We start from the raw sequence: 18,218 nt of genomic DNA, 5'->3' as shown, positions 1-18,218 counted from the left end.
CATAATAACTTTTCATATACTAGGCATGTTGTAGATATGGTGCCGAGTTCTACACTACCTCATAAGACCTGGGTATCTTTAATCAGCCTAGATTCTACATGTGAAAAGAAAGAGCTAAGACATTAAAAATATTTATAAATATTGGTACTGCATCTGTGGGCTCTCTATTCTGTTCCCTTACCTATGCAGAAACAGTGGTAGATATGAGTCTACAAGGTTGCAGAGGATTATGATCTGCCCCATTCTCCCTCCCCCTGCTCTCACTTAAGAAGCCAGTTTTGCGATTATTTGCTCATAGGACCACAAGAGCTGTCACCAAAGAAGGTATTAATAAGAATTTTAAATAACCACAGTGAAGTGTTTAAAACTGGCCCTAGGTTTTACAAAAAGAGTAAAATTGCTTTTGTGTTTTATGAAGATGATTTCCGAGGACTTCTAAGTCTCTTTAACTATGGCCATAGCAAAGTAGTAAATGATATTGTAATTTCCCCAAAAGCATTAACAATAGTATCTTAGAAAAAGTGTAGTGGAATATCTGCATATGTGTATGTTATTTAGGAAACAGAATGTGTGCAGACAATAGTTAACATAGCAGGCCTGAGATTGCTACCCTTAGAAAGAACGGCTTACAAGTTTGGCCCTTGGGAGATGTCTGGCAATTTGAATAGTACCAGTGTCTTTATACCAATATGAAACTTTCCCTAAAGGATTAGAGTGGCTCACTGTGCCTAGACTGTTGGTACAAACAACATAGTTTATTCTGAACATCTATTTTTGTTCTGGGAGCCTGGGATTTTGGCATGCAGTAGGCAGAGGGTGCATATGTGACCAACCCCCAATGAAAACCTTGGGCATTGAGTATTTAATGAGTATTGCTGGTAGATAAAATTTAACGCTTGTCAGAGTTTGTTGCTGAAGGAATTATGTGCACCCCTTGTGACTGCCCTGGGAGAGGACTCTTGAAAGCTTGTGCCTGGTGTCTTCTGGACTTTTGCTATCTTCACTTTGTACCCTTTTGTTGAAATAAATCTTAGCCTCAAGTACCACTGTATGCTGAATCTTGTTGAGTCCTCCTGGTGAATTACCAAACCTGGAGATAGTTTTAGGGACCCCTGAGACAGAAAGGAATAGCAATTGGGCTGATAATCAATTACTCTTCATGTAAATATTGAATTTCCCTTCAGGAAAAATTAACCAACTCTTTGCTCATTCAGTATATGCTTATGTTTATGCTTCTATATTTTGCATAATGTCTCCTTATATATTGTTACTCATTAAGCATAGAACAATATTTACATTAGGTATGTTGAAGCTAAGAATTTTTTTTTAATTACATAAGCCAAGGGCTCTAAAGTTATGGTTTCCATAGTAGCTGTTACTTGAGTACCTTACATGCAAGTATAATTTTTGACTGCAATATAAACTTTCTATATATACATGGGTAATGCAGCCAGATAGAGGTGCTATAGAGACCATAACTGATTCTTGTCATGGAGTACATGACACTGAGGCATGAAATTTAAAGACTACATACAGAAACTCAGCATATGTATTGCTAGGATGAGGCATAGTTAATGCAGGAATCATAAGTCTTTTCTTTCAACTATGAATTTGTCGACTCAAACCCTAACATTGCATGAATAATTTGACATTTAAATACCACCTCCTCTGTTTTTTTAAAGGCAAAATATGTGTAGGAGAGAATCTAACAAGTTGATTGATCATCTTTGTGTGCATTTAAAAATACCAGCTTGAGTTAAAATATTGTAATAGAGAAAGTATTTTACAATCTAATGTTCATATATACGTACTTCAGTGAATTTATCACTTAATTAATGAATTTAACTTTAACTTTGATAAGTCATTGATACCTATAACCTTTATAACATGACTTCAGAATGGAGGATATAATCAATATAAGATGTGGTTGCATAAAATAATATGCTTCTAAAATCAACAAAAACAATTCTGAATGAAAAGCACATTCTTAAATGATATATCATTAAAACCATTAAAAGTTCAAATGCAAATATAAATATGAGGATCCACAAATATAAGACCAAATTGGATTTTTAATAATTTGCAAAATTTAAAAAACTAGTTAGTTTCCAATTTGGCTTTAGCTACTAACCAGAGAGACAATAATATTTTTGCAATGTGAATAGAGACACATTCTAGTTTGAATCTGAGTGTTCAAACAGATGATTTATTGGGAAATGGTTAATACAATCTAACTTCACATAATACAGCGCCTTTTAATGGCAAAAATTCCGCTTTCATGACTTCTACTTTAGATGAGTAAAGGGAGTAAGAGATAGGGATAATTTTATGTCCCATATGGGGAAAGATAATCTGGTACTTTTAGCTAAAAAACAAAAGTACACCAAATATCCTGTCACACTTCTAAATAAATGAAGGGGAAAACAGAATATTGTGATATAATAAAGTTTTATGTTGTTATTCTTATAAGGTGCCTACGATTTAGACTGTTATGATTTTAGAATATATGCAGATTATTAGATACAAAATTTTAAAGTTTGATATAAAATGAATATATATTCATAAACAGCTGAATATAAATTTTAACCAATAGAGAATGATTGGCAAATTGAGGCCAATGCATAAAGATGAAGATACATTAATTTTAACTAAAGCAGTTTTTCTTAATAAATGTAAATTTAGTTATGACAGTATCCTTGTTAGAAAACTGCATTTCTTATATGAAGTTAAGCATAAATAAAAGCAATATACTAAAGATTCAAGAACTTTATAATTACTGTCAATTAAATTATTTGAAACATTATATTTACATTCTTAGTTTTTGTATTAGTAAAATATTCTTCTTCCATTTGTGATTTTAATGTATTTTGGTTCTCTCATCATTCTTCATATGACCTTTAGTCCTCTTGAGAGTCTACACTTCTCAAATTCTTCAAAAATAAATCACTGCCTTGTCTGTTAATTTTTCTCAAAGTTTTGTTTTGTTCATATCAAAAGTTCTGCTGGGGGAAAACAATTACAAAGATAAGAAATCTGATGCCAGAGATCTACAAATGTAACAAGAACAGCAGTGATATTAATACTTGTTTAAATAAATACTGCATTCTGCTTTTCTGTATTGCCTTTATCAGTGCACAGTGTTCAACATCTAGCTTGGTTTATTTATCTCTAAGAGGTATTTATTTTTTTACCTTTGACATAGTTGAGGTATAAATTCTTCAGTCAGTCACCTAATTTGTGAATACTGGTAATACATAAAACTTTCTACATAAAATGTGGCAAAATACAAGCGAAAATCTTGTGATCCGGGCAGACTGCATATGTACTCTGAGATAGGGAACAATACTGTGCTGAAATGTATATTCTAGGCGATTGGATAGACTAATTCTATTGACAAGTGTCTTGTTCCTACAGCCCAGCTATGCAGCATCTATGATTTAAATTTGAGTGTTGGCAAAAAAGATAAATTACCACATTATCGACATTCAGGGTACCTTGAGAATAGTTAACAATGGAAACTGTAAGTTGATAGATGTCAAGGGTAAGCTTTCACACTAAATGTAGAGCTTGAATATGGCTGAGATACAAAGAAATAAAGACTTTCCCTCTATCTCCTATAAGATTCTTCAGATTGATTAGGCTTATCTCTGCCTAAGAAGGTCACAAAATACAAAACAAACAAACAAAAAATAAAACAAAAAAACCTCAACTATATAACATCTCAGGCTAACGTGGTATCAAGATTGATGCTCTATTTCCTGATCATATTCTAAACAGGACTATGTGGGAAGGAAAAGACAAAGTAGTACGACATGTAGAAATAGAAAGAAGGGAAAATAAGCAAAATACCCCTTCCCATATATTTTGTCATTAATGTATAGAAGATCTCCTTCTGGGAATGTTTAAAAGCCTATTCTTTTGCTGCATGACAGGAAATTCAAGCTCATTTCTATTGAATTGAATATGGTCTTTTTTAAAAAAGATCTGAGGTCTGAGTTAAGGCAAGCACAAATGATTGACCCTAAACAAAATACTCTTGAAAGCAAAATTAGAGGTTATAAGTGCAAAAGAAGGAAGGTTTAGAAAGAAATTTACAAAATGTAAAATACTACAACATAATAAGTCTACTCATGTTCAAGAAAAATTAATGTTATTTCCGTGTTTGCTAAAAACCAATGACAATTATAATCACAATCTACATGAACAATTCTGTTAAAGTCAGTTCTATAAATTTCCATCTTAAAAAGCCTTATTCATTTTGTATTTACTTTTACTTCCAATTTTATAGTATTGGACATAATTAAAACAAGAAGTCTCTCCTGAAAATGGAAGGGCATATAAAACAGCCCTAAAAACTTTTCTCCATGAAGATAGACGTATGAAATAATGAACTATTTTTATTTATTTGAAGGAATATTGAGAATTATGGCTATGATCCTGTTCTTTGTGGTAAAAATACTAAATACAGAAGTTGCTTTACTGTTTTGTTAATTTCTTTATAAAACTGCCCTTTTTTTCTTAAGAAACTGAAATGATTCATTTCTTATGCTATTAAGAGCAGCAACTGTAGATTTTTCTATATTTTTCCCAATGTAGAATAATAATTATGACACAATATAGTTTCAATACATGAAGCTTAAAATTCATGTACAGTAATAAGAGAGGAATAATAAAATATTTTACTTACCTTTCCAGAAACAATCTTTTCATAAATCTGAATTGGTTGGTCTGCAAAGAATGGGGGATAGCCAGCTGCCATTTCATAGATTAGCACTCCTAATGCCCACCAATCCACTGCCTTATTGTAGCCCTGAGATAAATCAACACCAATGTCAACTGTTATTTAAGTTACTCAGAAGAGAATGAAATCAAAGATAATTTCAAAATGATCTGGAAGCATATAAAAAATTTTTTAAAGCAATTGCTGAGCAGCTATTCAGGACAGAATTTAAAAATGAACCAAATGTATCAGGTCAGATTTAAATTAAACAAAGGAGAGGATTTCCAGATATTGAAATTGGATATTAGGAAAGATTATTAAATCTTCTTCCTAAAATGATTAAGAATATTATAGACAATGAAATTTTCTTTATTTCACTGGTATAAGTTAGTTCTTGCTCAATAACAGGAAGGCAGTTAGATCACATTACTTCTTAAGGCCCATTCTAGGCCCATAATCTTATGAATCAGATTTTCCACAGCATGCCTAGAAAGATCGAAAGTTTTCAAAGAAAATAATGGAAACTGGACTACATAGTAAATAGTGAAGTTGACTTCAAAATATTCTATATTTTTGGAGTTAGGAGGGTGAATGTGCTAGGGATAATCCCATCTGCTTCATAGGATTTTGTGAAAGCAAAAAGTTTAATGTAGAATTCAATTAATGTAAATATTTCAGTATACTTTACTTTTGCTATCTACTGTTTTGCTTCCTATCTCTAAAAGGTATGTTTTGTGAGGACTGTATCAAATGAAAGGGAGTAATGTGTATAAAAAGTGCTTTGCAAACCAAATGTAAAAATGTAAGGTTATATTTGTTTTTTTTTTCATATTAAGCTTACTAAAATTAAAATCTGGAAGTATTTATAAGAAAATAAATAAGAATAACAGGCTAATATAGTTTATTAACTGTGATCAGTATCAACTGGCTCAAGACATTTTTTAACAACCCCAACAACCTGGTCATGAAGAGAAATAAGCTGAATTCTACCCAGATCTATTGTTCCGCCCTCAGAGGTACCCTCTACCATCACGACTCTCCACATTCCACCCTTTTGTCAAAATTTTAGCTTTACAAACTACTTAGTTTTCAAAATTCTAGCAAAAATATAATACTATAATGCTATAGAGATTTTCTTTATCTCTTTTTTCTTTCCTGATACTGTATATATCTTTTTAAGGGAAGGAGTGGTATAATAGGAATAGCACTTTGTTTTCTAGTAGAAATAGGCATTAACTCTCTTTAACTTTTTGATTTATATGTTTAAATTGTGTGCTAATGTTTATAGTAAATGTGTCAGACACAAGTTAATGCCCAAGGTATAGAAATCAAAACACATCAATAAGAAAAATGTTAAATTACAATAGACAAATGGGCAAAGGAAATGAACTATTAATTTACAGACACACAAAGAAATACCAAATGGCTATTAACCATTTGAAAAATAAATCAAAAACATGAGAATTAAAACAATGAGATACAATTTATTACCTTTTAAATTAGTAACTATTTTAAAAATGAGTATACCCAGTGATAGTGTTATGAAATAGGCACTATAATACACTAATGGTAGAAGTGTAAAATGGCATAATAACTTTGGAAAGCAATTTGGCAATATGTATCAAAAGCCTTAAAAATGTTCCTACTCCTTGACCCAGTAATTCCACTTCTGGGAATATATGCTAAGGAAATAATGTAAAATACAGAAAAAGCTTTATGTGTAAGGATGTTTATCAAAGTTATTTATAATAATAAAAAACAAAAACCAAAAATAAAACCTGGACACTCAACAATAGAAGAGTGGCTAAATACTCTATGGTACATTTGCAAACAAGCCATTAGAATGATGTTTGTGTGCTTGTTATAATAAAAGTGAAAAAAGTCAGAGACAAGACTATATACATTTACTATGATTTCAACTATGACAACCCAGAAATAAGGCCACACACCTATGACCACCTAATCTTTGACAAAGCTGACAAAACCAAGCAATGGGGAAAAGATTCCCTATTCAATAAATGGTGCTGGGATAAGTGGCTAGCCATATGCAGAAGACTGACGATAGACCCCTTCCTTATACCATATACAAAAATCAGCTCAAGATTGATTAAAGACTTAAACGCAAAACCCCAAAGTATAAAAACCTTGGAAGATAACCTAGGCAATGCCATTCTGGACATAGGAATGGAAAAAGGTTTCATGACAAAGACACCAAAAGCAATTCCAACAACAGCAAACACTGTCAAGTGCGATCTAATTAAACTGAAGAGATTCTGCACAGCAAAAGAAACTATCAACGGTAAACAGAGAACCTGCAGAATGGGAGAAAATATTTGCAAACTATGCACCAGCCAAAAGTCTAATATCCAGCATCTATGCGGATCTTAAACAAATTTACAAGAAACAAACAACCTCATGAAAAGGTGGGCAAAGGACATGAACTGACACTTTCCAAAAGAAGACATACATGTGGCCAACAAAGATATGAAAAAATGCTCAATATCACTTATCATTAGAGAAATGCAAGCAAGTCAAAACCATAATGAGATACCATTCCACACCAGTCAGAATGGCTATTATTAAAAAGTCAAAAAACGGTAGGGCGCAGTGGCTCACACCTGTAATCCCAGAACTATGGGAGGCCGAGGAGGGTGGATCACTTGAGGTCGGGAGTTCAAGACCAGCCTGGCCAATATGGTGAAACCCCGTGTCTACCAAAAAATACAAAAATTAGCTGGATGTGGTGGTGCATGCCTGTAGTCCCACCTACTTGGGAGCCTGAGGCAGGAGAATTGCTTGAACTCAGGAGGCAGAGGTTGCAGTGAGCCGAGATCATGCCACTGCACTATAGCCTGGGTGACAGAGCGAGACTCCATCTTCAAAATAAATAAATAGTCAAAAAATAACAGATGCTGGCAAGGTTGCAGAGAAAAGTGAACCCTTAGACACTGTTGGTAGGAGTGTAAATTAGTTCAACCATTGCGGAAAGCAGTATGGAGATTCCTCAAAGAGTTAAAAGCAGAACTACCATTCGACCCAGCAATCCCACTACTGGGTATATACTCAGAGGATTATAAATCATTCCATCATAAAGACACATGCATTTGTTTATTCATTGTGGCACTATTCACAATAGCAAAGACATGGAATCAACCTACATGTCCATCAATTGTAGACTAGATAAAGAAAATGTGGTACATATATACTATGGAATACTATAAAGCTATAAAAAGGAATGAGATCATGTCTTTTGCATGAACATGGATGGAGCTGGAGGCTATCATCCTCAGCAAACTAATGCAGGAACAGAAAACTAAATACCACATGTTTTCACTTATAAGTGGGAACTAAATGATGAGAATTTATGAAGACAACGAAGGAAAAAACAGACGTTGGATTCTACTTGAGAGTGGAGGTAGGGAGGAGGGAGAGGAAAAGAAAGATAACTATGGGTATTGGGCTGAATTCCTGAGTGATGAAATAATCTGTACAACAAACCCCCATGACATGAGTTTACCTATGTAACAAACTTCACATGTAACTCCAAACCTAAAATAAAAGCTAAAATGTACATATATATATGAATGTTTTTAAAAAGACTGCCTCTAGGTTGGTGGGATTACATATAGGTTTTTTTTGGTTGTTTCTTTATGTTTTTCTGTATTTTCTAAATTTTGTATAATGAGTATTACTTTTACAATATATACACATTTGTAAAAGTTTTAGTGCTCATTTTGTTGTCACATTATTTGTTAACTGTATTTAAAGAAATGTGTTAACTGCAATGATATTTAGATTATAAAATATCAAGAAGTTATACATTATTTAAATTACAAAAGATAATGAGAGAAAACTTGAAAGAAATCTTTTATTTTAACCCTTCTATAGGTTAGCCATATTTCAATGATCCCATTTGGGAACCACTGAAGCATGTGTCTTATTCCCTTCCTTTTCCTCTCTCCTGTTTGTGCCTGGTTATTGTTAGGTTCTCCTTTCTAGATTTCTCCACCAAGAGATGGCAGAGGAAAAGTTAACCATTCTTTAGATATAGGTACAGTTTCTCTCACCACATTTCACTATTTAGAAAAGTAGAGCTGCCTTCAATACAACTAAAACTATTCAATTGCTGTTAATAGTCCTATTTAAAATTTAAAAACACTTCTCATACATTCCTTTTATTTAACTGGTAAATTTGAAAAATAAAGAATGGACAACTAGTACATATCATCTCTAGATTTACCTCTTGGTATAATCCAGAGCAAGTCTTCTCTACCCTTCTGTTACTAGGAATAATTAAGAAAAGACTATGTTTTTGGTTGCAAAACATGGATCTAGAGGTCATATTTATTCATATTATTTCTCTAAGACCCAGAGTTAAAATTGACAGAGGTTTAGGATTAGTGGTAGATGCTAAATAGTAATTCTTTAGTAATCATGCACAAATAGATTTAAATTCATAACTCAGATCAAATTAAAAATGTAAAATTAGATCAATAAACTTTTTACAAAAGTCCATAGGGATGCATGACTCATATTTCTACCTCTTACGTATTGATATTATGAATATACCTTGCTGAGAATTATTTCTGGAGCCAAATACTCTGGAGTTCCACATAATGTCCAAGTTCTGCCTTTAACTCTTTTGGCAAACCCAAAGTCTGTGACCTATAAAAGAAAAAAAGAATATTAGTGAAAATGTATTACCTCACAATAAATGTGTTTATTGAACCTAAATTGAAAGTTTAAAATTCAAATTGAAACTATGAAAGAAACTGAAAAAATAATTAAGTCCATGTAATTGAAATTCATTAATGAATAGTGAATGAAGGTTTAAACACTCCAAGTTGGAAATCCTTCCTCAACACAAAGAAAAGGAACAAATTATTAACAACAAAACCCTTTTCAGTCATTATTATAAGATCCTAGACCCAAGGAATAAAAAAGTGAAAATAAAAGGTAAAAATAAATAGCATTAATAAAAATGAAACAATGCTAAATGTCTGCCTTACCCCAATATGTCCTCTGCCATTAATTGCACCATCAGAAGTGTAAAAATGTCAATGGGAGAATCTATTGATAATTGTGTAAAAAGAAATGCTCCCACTTTATTAGTAGTAGAAGTGAAAAGAAAATGTTTCTACGAGTTCAGTATTGGTAGTCAGGGATCCTTTGGCCGTTATATTGTAGTCGTAAAGGGCATGGACTCTGGGATCAGACTGCCTAGGTTCAAATTCTGACTACCATTTACTGGCTAAATGACCTAGCCATGCCTTAGTTTTGTTAATCTTAAAATGAAGATAACAGTGGTATTTCCACTTCATAGGTTTATCAGGATTAAAGAAATAATACATGTAAAACACTTGGAATATGCCTGGCAGTAATAACTGCTCACAGATTTAGCTATTAATATCTCCTTATGCAAGAGGCTATACTCAGTTCACAGCTATAGATTAAGGGAGATACAAACAGGTTCCTTTCATAATAGGATTTTTGCTTCTCTGTAGTAGCAGCGAAACTCTGAGCTCTACTTAAACTGTTAGGAATAATTGTCTTCTTCAAAAAAAAATCCAGGTTGGGGTTACATACATACAATGTCTTGCCTAGTATTTTCTCAAATACATTATACAGAATGTGTTAAGTCATACCTGGATATAGCCTTGATGGTCAATTAAGAGATTTTCAGGTTTTAGATCTCTGTAGATGAGGTCTAGTGAATGGAGGTACTCGAAAGTTAGCACTATCTGAGCTGCATAGAACCGGGCATGGGGTTCACTGCAAAGAAATAAAAATATTGATTTTCTGTAAAAGTGAGTTAATACATTCTAATTAGTAGATTATACATAAAAACCAATACGAAGTAGAGGTACTTTGGGAACAAAAAGTATTTTTTAAAAAATGTATGTAAAGAATCTTGTTACTTTTCAAATATTTATTAAATCTCTATATTGTGTTCAAATAACATTCTGATAAATTTATGGGGAAGCACACGTTGAGGAAAAATATAAACCTAAAATAATTATCTCACTGTGAATCATTATAGCCTATATTTGAATATATTGATGTCTTTCTAATTATGTCTGATCTTGAGAATGACTGGAAAGCAAATGTGCTGATTGAAGTGTCTATCGGGGCCACTGCTATAGTGGCTCCATCTACTTTTCTCACAAATTTCAAGTGTTCATAGAATTTCCCTACATAGAAGTTCTTTAGCTGCATTTATCTGCAGATTAATGCCATTTTACCCATTTTGTAATAGTTCCTGTTACAAAAATGACATGTGCTCATTATGGAAAAATATCATAAAATATCGATGAAGAAGGATGAATACTCATAATCCCATTCAGAAACCATAGAATGGTTGGCATCAGGATTTCCAAATCTTCTACTATGCTTGTTTACATAGATAGACATAAGAATAATCTCTATGTTAGTGTAAATATGTACAGTTCTTTAGTGTATATACTAGATTAATAGATCAGTGTAATTTTGATGTCACAATCTGAAAAATCCAAAAGGATATACCAATTTTCTGAGTTTCTAATTTATCTTCTAATGCATTATTTGAATTCTACTAATCTGCCTGATAAATTGCAATGCCTTTCAGATTTGTTTCCTCAGTGAACAACCTTAACTATGAATAGAATTTCCCTCAAGATGGTTGGTATGAATTTGATCTGGTAGTAACAGAAATACAAATTCCAACAAAAGATTATATGTGCTGCCTTTTTTGCTTGTCACTGCATTTCCCAAGTGCTCAGTAAATATTTGTTGAAAGAATGCATATGTAAAGAAAAATGCTTTTGGAGAGCAAAATTCTATAATACCCTTCCAGTTTCTGCTTCATCCCAATACTGTCAATCTGCATTGTATGCCAAATGACAAGGAATGAGGAGAACATTGTAAGCAGAGATTAAAATAATCATTCTGGTCATTGCAACATTTATGCTTAAACTGGGAAACATTTGACCTGGCAGGTCCCCTCTTATTTTCTCCATGCACCTGTAAACATAAAATGTCATTAATATTATTACTTTTTACTTATAAAATATTAATTTCCATATGCTGGTGTTTAATTGGAGGAATACATACATTACATAGATCTATAATAAAATTTTTTTTTTCTTGCTCTGTTGCCAGGCTGGAGATCACTGCAGCCTCAAACTCCTGGGCTCATGCAATCTCCCCACCTCAGTCTACCAAGTAGCTGGGACTACAGTTGCACACCGCCATACCCAGCTAATTTTGTGTGTGTGTGTGTGTGTGTGTGTGTGCATGAGGTGGTTTGTCATGTTGCCCAGGCTGGTTTTGAACTCCTGAGCTCAAGTGATCCACCTGCCTGAGCCTCCCGAAGTGCTGTGATTACAGGCTTACATGAGCCACTGTGCTCAGCCTCTAATCACATTCTTGAAAGGTGAAAGTAAAATATTCCAAGTGCAAAGTGTTATTGGGTATTTCTACTTAATATTGAATGTAGGAAGACAATGGTAAGGGCTAATGCTGTAGCAGTTTTAAGTCCAGACAGCTTTAAGTAGAGAATTCAAATGACTCATTTGATTCTGATTAAAGCCATGCTAAACAATAACTCATATTCCTACTGCCTCAAAACTTCTAAGATGGACATTGCAATCGTTCAAGTGTATATGTAGTACTTGTGAAAGATGAGAAAAGACAAGTGTCTCAGTGTGAATTCCTTCAACCAACTTGCTGTTCTTTTAGTACCAAGTCAAGTATTAAAGACTCAATATCAAAGAGTACTAAGACAGTGAGGAGTTGCAAAGAAAAGAAGTTACCAATTATATAAAGTTAACACAAACTTTTTTGAGAACAGGTTCAGGTGTGGTACTTTAGTGTAAAACTTTAAATAACCATAAGGCAGTATGAGGATTCTGCTTGAACAAGAGGCAGTAGGAGAGAGAGGACGATAGGAGAGGAAAGAAAATTCTCAAAGATAAGCAGAAGCTACTTTGCACAGTGCCTGACACTATATTAATTATATTAGTTGCCCTGTACATATTAAGTCAATAAATGAATCTTGGCTTAGGCCTCAGGTAATTAAAATGACTCCAATGTTTGCTCATTACTTGATATCATCTTGCGATATTCTGAGTCTGCCACCATCATTTTATGAATCAAATTACCATCATCAGTCCTGTTTCAGTTCATACTTGTGTTTTAGTTATGCCAATATTTAATTATGAAAGTTAATTGTATAAGTTGGGTCGTTTTTGTCATACCCAACTAAATCAGAGTTGAGGGGCTGGGGCAATAAAGCACTCAGAGCACACAGCACCTACTCCAAGAATTAAATTTTCCATATGCCTAGCTGCTAAAGCTTCCTGCTGTAACCTGAAGCCAGTTTTATTTAATAGCTACTGAAACAACCTGTTGTGACTCTAAGACTAGTTTGAACCCACCACCATCACTCACCAATCACAGCTTGCCAGCTCCCCAAAACTTTGCTAGTGCCAATGAACTTTGTTCCAAAACGTATTATCTCTCCGTTTTATAAAACTTCTAACCTTCTTATTGTTCTTCAGTCACACCAAAGACCACCTGGTCTGTGTGATGCCTTGCATTGCAATTCTTGCTTCCCAAATAAAATATCAAATCTAGAGATTTGCCTCTATATTTTAATTTTGACTTTGATATACTTGGTGTCAGAAGTGGGATCCTAAAGCTGACTTACTTCAGGGAGAATCACTGGCCCTGGGAACTATAGCATGAAGTACCCCCACTGGAGCCCTTTCAGTCCTGCTGCTTCTGAGGAGTCCCCTCTTTTCCCCTTAGTGAGTCTCTTTTGGACTAAACTCTTAATTTTGGTTGAGTTCTGTTTTATTTGGGATTTGGCTGGGAAGGGGTCTTTCTCTTTCCCCCTCCTGTTTGAGAGGGGTCTTTTGCCTGCTGGTTGACTGATGTCCTCTTGGGGAGGGTTATTTTCCCCCTGTTGACTTCAGCGGTAAGGATTAGACCTCAGTTTTGAGGTTTGGATGAGGGTACTTTCCCCTTCATTTGGAGAAGGCTTATTGTTCTTCCTGGTAAGGACATACTTTATTTTCTGTTGGTGCTTGTGTTTATTTGGACTTATGTATTCAGCACTTGTGTTTAATTGGCTCTTATGTATTTGGCATTAAACCGAATCACCTAAATACATTTAGTTAAAAATAGGCTCTCAAAGTTTAAAGGCATGCCCAGATATTTTCTGAGACTCGAGCTGGTAACATGTTCAAACATTATACGAATCATTCAAACAGTCTGTTGCTCTTACAACAAAACTAAAAGACCATGGTGATAAAATCATATACTCCAAATAAGACTCATATCACAACCGATATCCTAAGGCTAATAAAAATTTCAGGACTCAGACATTGCCTTGCTACAAAATACTATCTCAAAGCTAGTGGAGACAAGTTCCTTTCTGGAGCTTTTCCCTCCACTTTTACAATTCCTCCTCTTCATCCTAATATAGACTAAATTCTCTTTTCTCAAAACTCCTCGGCTATTTTGGCATATTGTTTAAGTAAAAACACTTGAAAATCATCAGATAAAGACAATCATCTTGATTTTCATGCTGTTTTGGTTTTAAGATAAAATTCCAATGTAAAGGACACTGTCTCTATACTAAAAGAAATGGCAACAATCTTATCTTCAGGGACAAAGAATTGAGACAAGAAAATATTGTACAGACCTAGTTCAAACAACTATCATTTGGGTGTCCTCACATAATTCATTCACGTTTTCTCAGTTAACAATTCTTTGTCTAATCCAGCATATTGTCAATTGACTCAAACTACTCTACCTATAATTTAGTTCACAGACTTCATAATATTACCTATTTAAAAAAAGCTTAATGTTAAGCCTCATCCCATTTTGTTAGAAAAATAATTTGGATCTAATTCTCTTTTTATAAACTGATGGGTTTATTGTTTTACTATCTCATGACTAAAGTTCTAAAATAAAAGCTGTAATATTTTTATTTATACATTTGTATAGGTGTTTAGATGTTTTTATGCATATGTACATATATTGTATGCTGTGTCTATATAATAAAATCTGACATAGTTGTCTAGAAATCCCTTAAGGAATTCTATTTGGATAAATGGGTGCTAATATACAATATTTTAGTTCACATGACTTAAGTACATCTTTGATAAATTAATTGGTTTTTAAATTATTTTTTAAAGTTTATATTTTAGATTCAGAGGGTACATGTGCAGGTTTGTTACATGGGCATATTGGATGATCCTGAGGTTTGGGGTATGAATGTTTCTATCATCCGGGTAGTGAGCATAGCACCCATGAGTAATTTTTCAGCCCATGTTCTCCTCCCTCCATCTCCTCTCTAGTAGTCCCCAGTGTCTACTGTTTCCATCTTTATGTACATGTACACTCAATGTTTAGCTCCCACTTAAAAGTAAAAACATGAAGTATTTGGATTTTTGTTCTTGTGTTAATTCACTTAGGATAATGACCTCCAGCAGCTTCTACGTTGCTGCAAAGGACATGATTTCATTCTTTTTATGGATGCACACTATTCCATGGTGTATATATACCACATTTAACTTGAAGGCAGCTGCAGAGAAATGTCAGGTCACTTACAGAGGGAATTCCATCAGGTGCATCTGATGGACCTCTCAGCTTATACCTTACAATCTGAAAGAGATTGGGGCCTATTTTCAGCATCCTCAAAGAAAAAAAATTTCATCTAAGAATTGAATATCCCACTAAATTAAGCTGCGTAAGTGAAGGAGAAATAAAATCTTTCTCAGACAAGCAAACACTAAGGGAATTCATTACCACCAGATCAGCCTTACAAGTGACCCTTAAGGGAGTCCTAAACATGGAAATGAAAGATGAATACCTGCTACCACAAAAACACACTTAAGCTCATAGCCCACAGATAATAAAAAGCAACTACACAATCAAGTCTGCAAAGCAGTCAGCTGGTAACATAATGACAGAATCAAAATCTCACATATCACTACTAACACTGAATGTAAATGGTCTAAATGATCCACTTAAAAGGCAGAGAGAGGCAAGCTGGATAAAAAGAAAAGTCCCAACTGTCTGCTCTCTTCAAGAGGCCCATCTCGCCTGTAGACACTCACAAGCTCAAAGTAAAGGGATGGGGAAAGAACTACCATGGAAATGGAAAACAAAAAGAACAGGAGTCTATTCTTACATACAATAAAATGGAACTTAAATGATCAGGAAAGACAAAGAAGGGCATTACATAAAGATCAAGGGTTCAATTCAACAAGACTTAACTATACTAAAAAATTATTAATAAAATAAAATTAGAAGTGTCTTCAAAATTGTCAACATAGATTTTTGCCTAGATTTCCTGGTCAGAGAGTTTTATATTTGCCTCTGATAAATTTCTTAAGGTCCTGAAGCTATAAACCCAGACTAAAACAAAAGGATCTTTGTATAATAAATAAGATTAATTTAATATTATTGATTTAATAAACATCTATATCTTCTGAGTTATTGATAGAAAAGTCATGTATCTAACTTTAAATTCTTATTTAGGTAAACATTTGATATTAACATGCTATAAAATTGGCTAATAAAAATAACTTAAAATAATGACTCTGCCTAATATCTCAATTTTCATGTAATCCAGGCATAATTAATAAAAATGAATAAATTAGGTGAATGTAAATTAAATAAACATTTATAAATAAACTATTCATGTAAATTTAAAGTCTTACAGTTATGTTATATTAAACTAAATAATAAGATACTTATTAGATGTCTGGGCCATATCAAAATAAGATTAAAAACTAAAACAAATTACTAAATAAATACAAATCCCTTGTTGGGTTTTTAAATTTTATAAAGTTTAAGTATATTGAGGTATAGTAGGCAAAATATGAATGTAAGAAAAAATTATGTTGTATGAAAAGTATATTAGGTGGTAAATATTTTTCCTAAAGTAAAATGATTGTCTGTTCCAAAAACAGAGGAAGAAGAAAAGGAAAATTATAAGATTAATACTGGGGGTTTGGAAAAATGAAAGGATGGGCTATATGAAAGAAGTTTTATGTGTAAATCGTTAGGGAAAGAAATTGGAAAGGAAAATTGTTTACATGTTTTTCTAAAAATTAATGATTGGTGTCAAGGACCAGAGTCTGGCTCTCTATATTTAAAACAACAAAGCTTTCTTGAAGTATTCATCTACTCTCAATAATACTGCAAAAGGTTGTGATTTTTAATTATAAAATCTGTTTCTTTGACAGCCATCTTCCCAAGTGCAGTTTCTATTTCTGCCACACTTCTTCCTGAGATCTAATTAATTTCCCTAGTTTTAGGTTTGAAATGCTGTCCTCTTCATTGAAAATAGTAATTCCATTTCTTGAGGTAAAGTTTTCCTTTTGAAATTTATATTTCAGAAGTTCGACTTTTGCTGTATCACACTACACATGATTTGAAGGTCATACATCCCCTTCTTTTTCTTGAAAAGGTATATCTTTTTGCTTGGCTGGGGTGATAACTCTCTCCTTCAACCTTTTTCCTCAACTCCTAGAACTTTTTTTTTTTTTCCAGTTTGAACTCTGTTATGGCCTGATGCTGAAATGTTTATCTGAAAGGCCTAGAAAAGCAATGTTTTCTTCCAGTATAATTTGAATCTATATTCTTGGTTCTTCTTGATATGTTTGTATTATTTCATGTAACCAGGAAGTTTCTCATGCTGTTACTGACAACTATGTATTTCCCTGCTCAAGATAGTCTTCTTGTTCATATTTTTCTATAATACAATGTACACTCTTAACCCTGGACACATTCTTCCTGTGTCTGATTAAATTCAAGTACTCAGTCAACTTTCAGGTGATTGATAATTTCTTTAATGGAAAGCTCTAAATGGGAAAAAGAAATATGAAAAAATGAGCATACTGCAGAAGATTTTTCTTTACCATTTTGGTAATTTGTCTAAAAAACTAGATTTTATATTTTATCAAGATAATATCCTATGTTGTCTTTATCAGGTTTTTCATTACTCAGAAAAACTGAGCTTTAAAATAATAAAAGTTTTTACGTTCATATAACTTTCTGTATTATATCTGATGTCTTTTGATTATCACTCTGGTTAAATAAATGACTATTATTTTACAGTGACCTGTTACTCTGTTTTGACCAAGTCTTTTGAGTCTTTAAAGATGTTTAACAAACTTCCCAAAAATCAAATCCTAAATTAAGTGTTCTTAATCTAGAATTAGCTTTGGGATTTTCCAGCTGGGCCCTTGGAAAACATTCGAAGACATAGAGATCATCTTGCAGACATATTAAACAATTAGATTTATTTTTAAATTATATAAGAGACATTGTATAAATGATGTGATACTAGCTCTTTTAGTTGCATTTATGGCTATGTTGTTCATATGAATGTTTCAAAAATTATATAAATTCATAGAAATTAATGTTATTCATAATTCTGGTTATTGCCTTAAAATGCTAGATATAATAGAAATAACTAAGTTTACTTGTTAACTGTAAACTT

General features: G+C 33.0%; 1 protein-coding gene across 13 annotated transcripts in view; it reads right to left on the bottom strand.

Moving 5' to 3' along the window:
• PRKACB (protein kinase, cAMP-dependent, catalytic, beta) overlaps nt 1-18,218 on the bottom strand; it is a 170,045-nt gene that overhangs the window by 25,429 nt on the left and 126,398 nt on the right. For 9 of the 13 annotated variants that reach the window (XM_011977786.1, XM_011977781.1, XM_011977780.1 and 6 more), the window contains 3 exons: nt 10,366-10,492; nt 9,290-9,385; nt 4,688-4,810 (listed from right to left, as the gene is read on the bottom strand). In XM_011977786.1, the coding sequence (XP_011833176.1) occupies nt 4,688-4,810; nt 9,290-9,385; nt 10,366-10,492 (346 nt within the window). Of the gene's footprint in view, nt 1-2,052; nt 3,003-4,687; nt 4,811-9,289; nt 9,386-10,365; nt 10,493-18,218 lie in introns of those variants that run through there. The other 4 variants (XM_011977792.1, XM_011977790.1, XM_011977793.1 and 1 more) reach the window with 2 other exon arrangements.

The sequence above is a fragment of the Mandrillus leucophaeus genome, unplaced genomic scaffold (genome assembly GCF_000951045.1).
Source record: "Mandrillus leucophaeus isolate KB7577 unplaced genomic scaffold, Mleu.le_1.0 Scaffold184, whole genome shotgun sequence".
NCBI classification, from domain to species: Eukaryota; Metazoa; Chordata; class Mammalia; order Primates; family Cercopithecidae; genus Mandrillus; species Mandrillus leucophaeus.
The sequence above is the reverse complement of the archived record's forward strand: the minus strand, read 5'-3'. Positions and strand labels throughout refer to the sequence as shown.